The following is a 13,130-nucleotide window of genomic DNA, read 5'->3' as shown; positions in this document are numbered from 1 at the left end:
TTCACTTCTGTCTGATACTTGAGTTTCCTGTTCACCATTGATTTACTGCACGATTCTCTTTTGTACCGTCAAGAGAGCATGTGTGTGTGTCTGTGTGTGTGTGTGTGTGTCTGTGTGTCTGTGTGTGAGTGAGTGAGTTGCGCCCACTGTAAATAGGACCATTATTTGATTCAGATTTTTAACTGATTGCACTATTGTCCTCTAATTGCAGTTTTCCATTGATCGTTGTTTGATGCTCTGTCTCTGAATCTGATTCTTTCAGTGTCCCAATAATTATTGAGATTATAAACCACCACAATGACTCACTGACTCTTCTATAACGTTGTGTCTAAAATCCTGCGAGGCAGCGTGCACGCCTTCACACGCCACTACAACGCTCACGAGAAGATGTGGAGACGAGTTGGCAGCTTCTGGCTGAAGGTTGACGCAGGTTTTGTTGTTGTTTACACACAAACACCCCCGACAGAAGCTGTCAAATCAAATCCTGTCATCTTCACTTCTGCCTTATTGACAGTGACAACGCTGGCTCTGGAGTTTGCGGCCCACCCACTGTTCAATTCAAGGATTTGTAGATGCCCCCGACAAATGTAATTTGTGTGAAGTGGTAGAAGAAGAAAAAGATTTGAACATCACTCTGGAGAAAACTTGTTGTGCAACAAATTCCACATTAATTCTATTTGGTGTGTTTTCATATCTAGATATTCAAATAATTCTGAAATATTCAGATTCGGAATTATTGATCTCTGCATTTATGACAATACGATTCAGCAAAGCTAATTAATAATAAGAATAAGAAATATGTGCATTTAATTCATCTGCTTCACTGGAGATTAGAGTCACACTAAATTCCGCCTTTTATATAATTATTACATTGTTTTCGTTATCAAATTGTACCAGCGTATTTGTGTTGTACTTTTATTTTTAATTCAAACTCTATCACTATTTCTTCTTATTTGTTTCTGTTAAACCGCTCGGAGCCGTTCTCATGAATGAACTCGCTGCTTCATGAATAAAACAAGAACCTGCAGAAACTTACAGAAACAAGGGGGAATAGAAAGAGTCAGAAGAAGAGATTTATTTTGAAAAGACAGATGGGTGAGTAATACGAGTCGATGTATTCAAAATATCTTAGAGTTGCTGTTTTTAATTATTTTTCCTTATATTGTGAAACTTGGGAAACTCTGATGGTTTTAATTTGTTATCTTATTTTGGGTTATAATGTATAAACCTCAACGAATGACAGAGGATTGGTCAATATGAATAAACTGTTGATTTTGTCTCTAACCTTATTGTTTGTTAAAGGTTAATACATAACGCCACTATATGACGTCATTTTCTGACTTCATCATGACTTCTTAATGACGTGAAATGTCAAATGACATCGTATGATGGGGAAAGATTTTCTTTCTCGCCCTGTTATTTGTGGAGAAGTCTTCGAAAACAAGTGATTTTGGACCATAATTAGTTGACCTCGACCTTTGACCTTTGACCGATCGGCTCCGATAGTAATCATCTGGAGAAACTCCCTCAATTATTAGTTTTGTGAAAATCATTCAATGTGTTTTTGTCCATACACACTCAGACCGAGCTGCGACGGCTGAGGGAAGATTTTGTGAAACATATTTTCCATTGTTATATTTAAGTGGGACGTAATGGGAAATAAAAGCAACTGTTCTTTCCTCTGACTTCGCTCCGACGCTGCCTCGTACTGAATGAAGGTTTATGTGTAATTATTACCTTCAAACTCTCTTATCTGACTCATCTGGGAGAAATAAACCTCTGATTTAATGTTATACTCGACCATTTGTTGATTTCTATTGGACATTTTTATTAATAAATTTCGATTTTGGCTGTTAAGCCTCTAAACCGTGACCAAAAAAAAACATATTCTCTCTCCTGTGCTTCAGCCGATGAAATGATCAGTGTCAAAGACATGAGATTACACCTCAGGGTCGATACTCAGCCATTTCCACGTTTCTCATCTTCCTCTAAACATGCTTCTTTCCCTCACCTTCCATTTCCACTCATCACCTTGTTTTCTCCATTTCCTCCTCTTCTTCCTCTTCCTCCTCTCCTCTGTCTCCTGTCCTCCACAGCCCGGTTGTTAGCGGACGGTAAGTTGTCCTCACTTCCTCGACGAGCATCTCCACTAACATCGGCTCCTCTGTGCACGGTGTGGTTTGAAACATCAGCCTCACAACTGAGCTTCTGTGGAAATCTGTGATGGTTTATTTATTATTTTAGCTCCCAATCAAGATTTTAAATCAGCACCAGTGTCTCTGAGAGGTAAAGAATGAGCCGTCGTTAGAAACAACCCGTGCTCTTTCGCTGCCCCCCGCCCCCTGCTCTTAGTAATGGATTTGCATGCTAATCCGAAAACTCATTAATCATAAATCCATAAGTGATGTTCTCCAGTCGAGGGCAAGGTACAAACATTTGATAACTGTCAAGATAAAGAGGGGGAAAAAAAGTTCAGGAATTAGAAATTTAATTACCTTTTGTGTGATTTGTGTTATTATTTTTCAAGCTTGTCGAGGAAATTGTGTGTTGTCGGGTGCGGTGCAGCGCGGAGCAGGGGAAAGGCTGGATAATCAAATTTTAAACATGAACAAAAGAAAGCCTGTCAGGACTTGCGGGTACACACTGTCTTGGGTGTGTAATTCATTTTGCTCAAAAGTGTGTGTGTGTGTGTGTGCAGGCCCTCATTCTCTGGTATAATACGCATGCCTGTGTGTGTGTGTGTGTGTCTGTGTGTGTGTGTGTGTGCGCTTCCCGACACGTCCTCCTATCGAGGGGACCTGGCTGTGATCTTTAATGGCAACGTTAATATTTAATGGTAAGCGTGTTGTCAGCACAGAGCAGCAGGCCGGGACTCAGGGGCTCAAATAGAAGAAGACAAGGTCCCTGCACCAGGTGTCTCAGTGGGGGTGTCCCACTCAGAGTGGGACGAGAGGCCTTTGGACGCACAACGGCTTCCTCTTGATCCAGTTCGACAGCACACAATGGATGTGATGGAGCCCGGGGACTCTGCGAGGTGTCGGGACTTCTGTCTTCAGAGGAGGACACACGTCTGTGGGACAGATTGATCAGGGCGTCCACAGGCCTCAGAAACCGGGTTCAGTATCAAATCAATGACGTAGGACAGCGTCGAGTTTCCACAGTGAATGAAAGTAGTTGATTGGTTAATGGAGAGACGTATTTCTTCAGTATGGCTCAGCTGTGTCTCACTAATTACCCCTCGGGTCTGTAGTGGAACCCTGTGGTGAGGATTCAGATTGATAAATGAAAACAATTTCATTTATCATCATCATTTGTCATCGAGACAGATCTCCTGATATGTCTATGTCCAACACAAGGTGGCACAAAGTTCTATTCATACGTTCTCATTGTCCTACAGACATAAACAAAACATATTTTATATCTCTGATTAATAAGGAGAATGAAAATGATGAGCGGGACAGTGAAGTCACCTGCTGCCGTTTGTTTTTCATCCAAACAAACAAAATGACCTCTGTCGCAAAACAGAAACAGGTGGAGAAGGAAACAATTTATTCAATGATTATATGAAATGGGGGAAAAGTCCAATGGCAGGTCGTATTCCCACTGATGATCAAGTGTTCGTGTTTCTGATTTGTTTGGTTTTAATTTGTTATTTGATGTCATAGAAACTGGATCAAACGTCATTATCAAAACTCAACACCACAGATTTATCCCCGATCGGGTCGGATTCCTCACAAGATGGCCGCTTTCACATGCAGAGCATTTGTGGCTTCACTTCTGGATAGTTCGAGGAAGTGGAGACGTGTCCTCTTTATTTACAAGGATTTCTCCAGAAGTTGTGATTGACCTGTATTTTTTCAATTCAGACGTGTGAATCTGAAACGCATCCACCGTGTAAATCATCAGAAACTCTTAGAATAGAATGACGGGAAAGATTTGCATCTGAAATTTGAATCTGCTGTGTTTGTGTTGTGATCCATGGAGCATGCCGTGTTCTCTAACCATGAAGTGTTAATGGAGAATCTGTTAAATCTGTGTAAAACCTGAGCTGTTATAATTTCAAACTGTCACTAACGAGGCGACCGACTGATGTTTTGTTCGTCTGCCGTGAAATACAACCCATGATCCTCGGCTGAGCCTCCTCTTCTCACTGTCTTTCTTTATTTCTCTTCCTCTCCGCTCAGACGTGCCAGACAGGAAGATGAACTTAGACGAGGAGGAAGCCAAGCGGATCGCCGAGATGGGAAAACCGGTGCTGGGGGAACACTCCAAGCTGGAAGTCATTATTGAGGAATCATATGAGTTTAAGGTGAGGAGGATTCCTGTTCAGACGGAGTGAACGCAGCCTGACGTCTGGTAATTGCAGCTGAAACTAGTGTTTTTCCCTCACAAGCAGAAAACACATCATACCAAAGCCAGCAGCTGCCTCCGTGCATGAGAGCACAGCTGCACATTTCTAATTTCAGAGGCACCACAAGCCCCACAGACGAGGAGACGTGCTTCTTATGCATCATCTAACCTCCTCACCGGGAAAAACAAACCCACCATATTGGTTTCTGATGTGTGCTTTTATTTATCATGCATCAAATAAGGGGAGCTGTGTGGAACTGGATGTCACTGCCATCGTGTGGTCGAGCTCGTGTACTTCTCCTCAGGAGCCTGCGTGGCTGCAGAGTAATAAATAAATAATGGACTTATGGTTTGATTCTTTTTTTTTTTTTTTTAACAGAGCACAGTGGACAAGCTGATCAAGAAGACCAACCTGGCACTGGTGGTGGGAACCAACTCCTGGAGGGACCAGTTCATGGAGGCCATCACAGTCAGTGCAGGTAGAGGATGCTCACACGCTGGCATGTTTAACTGCTTCATTCCAATGTCGTTCAAAACAATACACTTATAGAAATAATACAAAGTAATGAGAATAATGGGGACTATAAGTTTGTTACAGAAGGAAATACATAATAACAGTTGTAATATTAACTAGATTTTGGGGGAAATCGCTTATGTGGAAACCTAGGGGCTGGTTCCAGGGGGCGCTGTTGAGCCATTTTGCCACGCCCAATTCAAATTACTCCAGAATACTAAATTGTCCGCAGACCTTGAATTTCCTGCAAAGTTTCACAACTTTTTGAGCATGTCTAGACCCTGAAAAAGCCCCCCGAAGGGAAATAATAATAATAATAAAAATCCTTACAATTTCAATAGGGCCTCTCACCTTTCGGTGCTCGGGCCCTAATAATGGAGATAAAAGATAAAAAATAACCTGGAACTCCAAATAAACTCTCAGGATTACTGGGCCTCCAGCTGAAATTCATCTCTACAGTCCCCCTGTCCTGGAAGTAATCTTTTTTATTTAAATACCAATATTAACCTTCAAATTCCCATTTAATATGATATATATATTACTTACAACTGCAGAGTTTTATCAGTATAATCTACTTTCGGTCACTGAATGAATCTTAGCACAAACATCAACCTTCTAAGACTCATCTCCTGAAGCTGTGGACTCGTCTCATGTAGGTAAAAAGAAAACTCATCCATCACAGCAGGCAGCGGCTCCTTCAGCTCCTTCAGCTCCTTCAGCTCCTGCAGCTCCTTCAGCTCCTTCAGCTCCTTCAGCTCCTTCTTCTCCTTCAGCTCCTTCAGCTCCTTCAGCTCCTGCAGCTCCTTCAGCTCCTTCAGCTCCTTCAGCTCCTTCAGCTCCTGCAGCTCCTTCAGCGCCTTCAGCTCCTTCAGCTCCTGCAGCTCCTTCAACTCCTTCAGCTCCTTCAGCTCCTGCAGCTCCTGCAGCTCCTTCAGCTAATTCAGCTCCTTCAGCTCCTTCAGCTCCCTCAGCTCCTTCAGCTCCTTCAGCTCCTGCAGCTCCTTCAGCTCCTGCAGCTCCTTCAGCTCCTGCAGCTCCTTCAGCTCCTTCAGCTCCTGCAGCTCCTTCAGCTCCTTCAGCTTCTTCAGCTCCTTCAGCTCCTGCAGCTCCTTCAGCTCCTTCAGCTCCTTCAGCTCCTGCAGCTCCTTCAGCTCCTTCAGCTTCTTCAGCTCCTTCAGCTCCTGCAGCTCCTTCAGCTCCTTCAGCTCCTTCAGCTCCTGCAGCTCATTCAGCTCCTTCAGCTCCTTCAGCTCCTTCAGCTTCTTCAGCTCCTTCAGCTCCTGCAGCTCCTTCAGCTCCTTCAGCTCCTGCAGCTCCTTCAGCTCCTTCAGCTAATTCAGCTCCTTCAGCCCCTTCAGCTCCTTCAGCTCCTTCAGCTCCTGCAGTGCAGCAGCAGCCGCGTGTCCAAGGCCTCGCTCTGTCACCTCCCTGCTGAAATATTTAATCCAGCGGCGCTTTTTACTTTTTCATGATGCACTCGTGGTTGAAAAATGCATCCAGCTCACGTGGCCTGACACTTTGAATCAGCAGCGCGTCCCCGCCTGTCCACTGTGTTTCCCCTGAGCAGCTGGGACACAGAGGAGGAGAGCAGGAGGACAGATTCACATTTGCACTTGCAGCCGGAGGAAGACGTTATTTGGACGCAGAGCAGGAGGTTCAGGGTTTTGCTGGAGCTCACTGTGACAGAACACAGAGCCGGTGTGTTAACTGAATCTGTGGGTTTTTAGGAAATCTCCCTCCGATCTCTTCTTTCTCCGGTAGAATGCAGAAACAACCTGCTTGAAATGAGTCTGAGGTTTTGGATGTGGGAAACACGATGAGAGACTTGTTTATCTAAAAGCCTGGAGCCCCGGGGGTAAACCTCATACTGCAAGCTGTTCACAGGGAAGAGTCAGAGGAACCCGGTTACAGATGCTGCATTATTAATTCATTTTTAAATATTAAAGACCAAACCAAAGTTTATAACAGACAAACTAAAGCGAGCGGTGACAGGTGTTACCTCTATAAACTTCACTTCCATTGAATAACTGAATAAAACGTCTTTTAAAATTCAGCATTTCAAACGGGAAGGTTGTTTTCATTTGTTTGTTTGTTAGTTTGCAGCATATTTAAAATCTACTCCACAGATTACCACAAAACTGAGAGGACAGATGTGTTGTGAATCAGAGAAGACACAATTTTATTTAACATTTTAGATAAGAAAGCAGTTTCTCAGAGAACTGTGTGTGAATCTTGACATATTTCGAGATTTGGTATCAAAGAGTGTGTGATGTAGACGTGGTTTCATAAAGGTGTGGGATCAATTCAGCAGCTGCACAGAAACATCTGGAGCTGGAAACCTGTAGTTCCCACTAAACCACCACCATCATCATCTTTCCAGTCCGGCTACACATCCACAGAACTTACATTTGAAGTGATGCTGTGTACGAGGTCTCTCGCTGTGCAACCCTGCTAAGTGAATGTTCTTCTCTTCCTTCTCCTCCTCTGTCATCCCTTTATCTCCTCTATCGATTCTTTATCTCTGCACCTCCTCCCTGGCTCTTTACCCCCCCCGCTGCTCTCCCTCCACTCTGTGCTTCATCGTCCGTCATCCTTCTTTTCCCCCGTCGTACTCCCTCCTGCCTCCTCGTCCTCTAACACCCGGCCCCTTGTCCCATCTCTTGATATTTACTTCCCCACCTTCACCCCCCTACTCTCTTTATCTTCGCCCCCAAATATTCTGTTATCTCTCTTTGCTCTCTCTCTCTCCACTCGCTCCTGTCGTCCCGTTCCCCCCCCTCGTTCCCCCCCCCCGCTCCGCCCCACTTCTCACAAGGAGATGAGGACGAAGAGGACACGGGGGAAGAGCGGCTGCCGTCCTGTTTCGACTACGTCATGCACTTCCTCACCGTCTTCTGGAAGGTGCTGTTCGCCTGCGTCCCCCCCACGGACTACATGAACGGCTGGGCCTGCTTCTTCATCTCCATCATCATCATCGGCCTGCTCACGGCCGTCATCGGCGACCTGGCGTCTCACTTCGGCTGCACTATCGGCCTCAAGGACTCGGTCACCGCCGTGGTGTTCGTGGCTCTCGGCACGTCTGTCCCAGGTGAGTCCAGCAGAGGACATGCTAGATACATACGTGTCAACATCTGTCCTGTCAAAACTCTGCTTATCACCTCATGGATTGTTTGCTTTTTAAAAACTTCAGCAGCTTTATGCTTCGTCATCAACGCGGCTGATATTCCTGTTTTCCTCCAAACTGACATTTTCACCAGGAAGTTTGACTCTGTCAGCGTTTCCTGTTATTAAAGGTCCTGAGTGCAGCTGGAGTCAATCATCTCTTCATCCATTCCTCTTTTTCTCGGGTTGGGGGTGAAAAACAATATTATGAAAAATAATAATATGAATATTGTGAACAAACAAGACCAAAGCTCAGAAGCTGCTGACCTTTCACTCTTTACTTTTCTTATTGGAAAATATGGATTATTATTCTAAGACGATGGCTCCCACTGCAAACCAGATTGTAAAAGTTCCCACTTTTGTGCGTCACACATTCTCTTATTAGTGTTTTGTTGATAAAACATTGTTGAGCTTCTTTCACATTAAATGAATCCCTTGCTTTTGTGTTGATATTAGATTTTATTCAGTTGAATTCAGCTCTTCCTGCCTCAGGGTGATGGTGGTCCAATCGTCTTCTAACCAAATGGGACGTATTCAATATTATCTGATACGTCCAGCGTGTAATTACAACACTTCTCATTTACTTTATCAGTTTATCTAACGTGGAACACAACCGTCGAGCCGGAGTTCGGTACAAAGCTGATTTGCATCTACAGTCCCGGGGCAGGAAAAGATAAAAGCCCGAAACAATACAACACAATACTTGTCAGGGCAGCGATTAAAAAGGGGAAAACTCTGGAATACCTGGAGTGACATTTCAATTCCTTTAGACTCTACAGTGACCTTCAATGTTCACATCTACCTGACTTCTCTCTCCACAGACACTTTTGCCAGTAAGGTGTCAGCCGTCCAGGACAGCTACGCGGACGCCGCCATCGGGAATGTGACCGGCAGCAACGCCGTCAACGTCTTCCTGGGCATCGGCATCGCCTGGTCAGTGGCGGCCATCTACTGGCACATGAAGGGAAAGCCGTTCGTGGTGCAGGCCGGCTCCCTGGCCTTCTCCGTCACCCTCTTCACCATCTTCGCCTTCCTGGCCATCTCGGTGCTGCTCTACCGGCGCCGGGCCCACATCGGCGGGGAGCTGGGCGGGCCCCGGGGACACAGACTGGCCACGACAGCCTTCTTTTTCAGCCTCTGGTTACTTTACATCTTCTTCTCCAGCCTGGAAGCCTACTGTCATATAGAGGGCTTCTAGAGGGAGCGGACTTCGGCATGAGAGAACACACACACACACACACACGGGGGTTTCAAGTACAACTTCAGAGGTAGCAGGGTGAACTCTCACGGTGGAATCGGGTCAGTCTTGTACGGTACAGAAAGACAGGAGAGGTGAACGCGGGGGGGTTTCCCAGATGCCTCCCTCTCTCCCTCTCTCCCTCACTCTCTCTCTCCCTCAACCCCCTCTGTAAGGATGCTCGGAGGTGTGCATCCTGCCCTCCAGGGCCCACGGGCCTCACAGGAGAGCCGCCCCGGGCCCGTGTGAGTGTGCTTACAGTCGGGATTGGGTCACCACCAAATCCAGAAGATGCCGATGCCGAGTGCCGGTCCCACGTTCCACTGGAAGAGTCTTAGAACCGGAGAGAGAGAGGAGTTAATCAGAGGTCTATATTTTTCTCAACATCTGACGAGAACGACTTTTTCTAAAAAAGTATTTTGGGGATAAAAACGCAAAAAATACATCAAACAAAAAAAAAAAAAAACCACAGACACGCAAACAAAAAAGAGGAATCAAAGAACTATTTTCTGATCTATGTCGAGGAATCTCAGAAGATTATATATCGTGAATGGAAATATGATGTTGATTGACAGTGGGATGGATTCATAGTATTTATTTTTGTTTGCATAGTTTCGTAAGGAGCGCTGTAGGAATCACATAGAGAAGAAGAGGAAGAGGAGGAGGAGGAGGAGGAGGAGGAGGAGCGACTGTGGCAGATGAATCAGCATCAGACAGACGAGGAGGAAGAGGTGGACACAGTGAACATGGTCAAAACTGCCCTGGACATTACTTCCTTACTCTATACGTATCTATATATAATATATTTCCATATTTTCTGTATGTTTTGAGTATTTCTTTAAGTGTGGTCACCTTCTGCTCTAACAACAGAGGATTCCTGAGGCTCGGGAGGTGTTTGGGGGGTGGGGGGGTCAAACTATATACTGGAACGATGTCTTCACATTTCTAAGAGTTATGTATCTTGCCTATAGGTAAAAGTATGACATTGTATTTTATTTATTTACTGATATCTTGATCTCACTGGATTTTCACCTTTTCAATCAGAAACCTGAAGAAAGAAAAAACAGACAAAAAAAAAAAATGTGTTGCTGCAGAGATAAATTCAGAGGTATTTTTCTACTGGTCCATCCATGCACTTTGCTGTATAGTTCTATTTATGGAGACTTCTTCTTGTACTTGTGCAAAAGGCCAATATTACCGGTGTCGCTATAGACTGAACAGAGTGCCTGTGCAGGGAGAGGCTGCAGCCGCCCACACCGACCGGCTTCCCGCTCCTCTGAAAAACACCGAAGAGCTTCTTTCCAACATGGTGGATATCCATTTTAAATAATAACCACAATAACAACAAGCAAAAAAAAACTGAAAACGAGGGCTACAACTAATGATTCTCTTCATCACAGATCGAATCTGACCACTATTTTCTGAGTTGATTGCTACAAGCTGCTGTTCTCGCAGCTCCTGTATCTCTGTGCGATCTAATTCAAGGTTCATTTCAGCTACATCAAGGTTTCCTCTTTTATAAATTAATATTGAAGAAAATCTACTAAGTTGAAACCTTTGTGATCTCAACAGGCCTAAATAACAACGTGTTCAGTAGTAGACAAAACTCAACCAATGCATAAGCTCACGTTTCTTCCGCCAACATTCTGTTAGGTCTTATGATTTTATTGTTTTTTCCTTTCCAGTTTTTTAGCTTTAATATCTGACGTCTAATATCAATAACAGCTCTTTATCCTGTTATTAAAGCCAAGTATTAACCAGCTCTCACTCTGTCAAGCTAATAGCGTCAAGGGCTAATTGGAAAATTTGTTTGTTGGGCATTTCTAATGATATTATATATAAATACACATTTTAATCATCCTCCCTGTCTCGATAAAAACCAATACAAGTATCGTTTTTTATTATTTATTAAAATCCCAAAGTTATAGTTTCACCTGAGTTAATGTTAACCTAATAACATAAATTGCTCTGGGTAATGTTGAAGCAAATGTCCTATTTATAGAATACAAGTCTTTGTCTGTCAAAGTTAGTTTGGATATAACTTTTACCCCCAAAACTTTGATCTTTTAAACCGAGTTGGGTAATAATTCACTCCCGGGTCATAAGTATTTCCCCCTCTCACATTATGCAGTTAATTTATTGTCAATATGAAAAAATCAATTTGTGCAGCTTTGACAAATCAACACAGAACATCAAGGAGAGTACGTCTTCAGAAATATTTCTGTCACAATTCAGCATGAGTGTTCGTTCCTGGTTACACAAAGAGCAGATTTCAGTGATGTCCCCGTTTGGATTGAAACTCTTCTTGTGACGTGTTGGCGTGGAGAGACTGGGGGGGGGGGGGGGGGGGGTGACGGTGCAAAATTGCAACGTTGCACATTTGAAACTTCTAACAGCAGAGAGAAGATGTGTTTGTTACTTGATATACATAAAGTGTGTGTTGATATATAATCAGTAAATTCTAGTGGCTGATTTTAAAGTCACCCCGGAGATTAACCAAAGAGGTGGGATGCAACATCTGTTTAAAGAAAAAAGAAAAAAGGACAAAATCAAAAAGCAATCAACAACAACAAAAAAAAAGAAAGGAAAAGGTGTCAGTTGGCGGCAGTGACACTGTATCTCCACAGGGGGGATGTCAAACTCCAGGCCCTGTGGTCATCCCTTCCTCTACTTCTCCATGAGCACCTCCTCCTCATCTTCCTCAGTGTTCTTCCTCTGTGGTGAGCAGGGATGTAAATATGTCTGGTGGCTGAATCGGACGCCCTGGACCACACCTGCTCGCCCCACTCTCTCTTTCTCTATCCCTCCCTCTCTCTCTCTCTCTCTCTCTCTCTTACACACTGTATAAACACACACAGACACACACACACACACACACACTGGGAGTAGAGCGATGGGTCCACTGCTGCATTAGAGGGAGGACAGTGTCCCATTCAGAGGCAACACAACCCAACATAATGTACATAATGATTTCAGTGTATGTTTACATACAGACACAGTAGAGGTGTCCTGGGGGGGGGGAGCATGTCGACACACAACTCTCATCTCCATGTTCTCTGCAGTCGCTTCATCTGAGCCAGTCAGTGGAAGTGTGAAGTTTTGATTTAATTTATTCATTTATTTATGATTATTATTATTGTTTTGCTTCACTGAGGCTCAAGACGTCACCCTCTCCTTTGTTTAAATACTTAAAAACATGTTAAGTGCCCGTAGTCTTAATTTTTTCCTCGGCCTCTCGCGGCTTCTTGTGTTGTTTATTTGTTTGTTTTATTGTTTTGATCTGCCGGGATGTGTTGGAGCCCAACCTCGGCCGGCGTATTGTTCTTGTGCATGTTTCCTGCAGAGGCCCGGCCGGGCGTCCTTCTTCTCGCACCCGTGTGCACAGTGGGACCTCACACGGGGCACCACTCTGGATTGGTTCTGTCTTAAGGAATACATGTCTTACTTGAGTGGACGAACAAAACGTATATATATATTTATCATGCACATCACTTCTCGAGGCACCAGTCTTCTCTGTTCCTTTTCCTCGGCCTGCTGGATGGAAGTGAAATCACCGTGCAGTAGTTAGACTTGTGGTTGCTGATGTTGTGAGACACTGAGGGAAGCTTCGGTGATGAGGTGAATACTGTTTCTTTTTAACTTTGTTTTGTGTAACAGAAAATAAGGAGCACATTGTAACGGATGGGTTTCTTTTTTTTTTCCTGGCCTGCAATGAGATGTCAAAAATAATAATAATAATAAAAAAAAGCCAATTTCCAAAGCTGACAGATGTTTTGAAAACAACCCAGTTTTTTTCTTCTTTTACCGTGTGGAATAAAAGCAACTTTCTGGTTCATAAACTGGTTTCACCAACTGGAATCAAGTCTG

The 13,130-nt window shown here is 44.0% G+C and overlaps 1 protein-coding gene across 1 annotated transcript; it reads left to right on the top strand.

Annotated features, from left to right (window-relative positions):
* The first annotated feature begins 4,047 nt into the window (after positions 1 to 4,047).
* On the top strand, positions 4,048 to 9,224 carry LOC128450615 (sodium/calcium exchanger 3). Its single transcript, XM_053434185.1, has 5 exons — positions 4,048 to 4,309; positions 4,730 to 4,829; positions 6,560 to 6,562; positions 7,680 to 7,952; positions 8,848 to 9,224. Exons 1-5 carry the CDS (start codon positions 4,202 to 4,204, stop codon positions 9,222 to 9,224), a joined length of 861 nt encoding a protein of 286 aa, XP_053290160.1. The 5' UTR covers positions 4,048 to 4,201.
* Positions 9,225 to 13,130: the final 3,906 nt, after the last annotated feature.

Source organism: Pleuronectes platessa, chromosome 11 (assembly GCF_947347685.1).
Source record: "Pleuronectes platessa chromosome 11, fPlePla1.1, whole genome shotgun sequence".
NCBI classification, from domain to species: domain Eukaryota; kingdom Metazoa; phylum Chordata; class Actinopteri; order Pleuronectiformes; family Pleuronectidae; genus Pleuronectes; species Pleuronectes platessa.
Note: the sequence above shows the minus strand (reverse complement) of the source record. Positions and strands in the feature narration are given on the sequence as shown.

Coding starts and splice junctions, on each gene's coding strand:
- LOC128450615 (XM_053434185.1), top strand. CDS start 4,202: ATGAACTTAGACGAGGAGGAAGCCAAGCGGATCGCCGAGATGGGAAAA. Junction 4,310..4,729: donor AGGAATCATATGAGTTTAAG/GTGAGGAGGATT, acceptor TTTTTTTAACAG/AGCACAGTGGACAAGCTGAT. Junction 7,953..8,847: donor TCTCGGCACGTCTGTCCCAG/GTGAGTCCAGCA, acceptor CTCTCTCCACAG/ACACTTTTGCCAGTAAGGTG.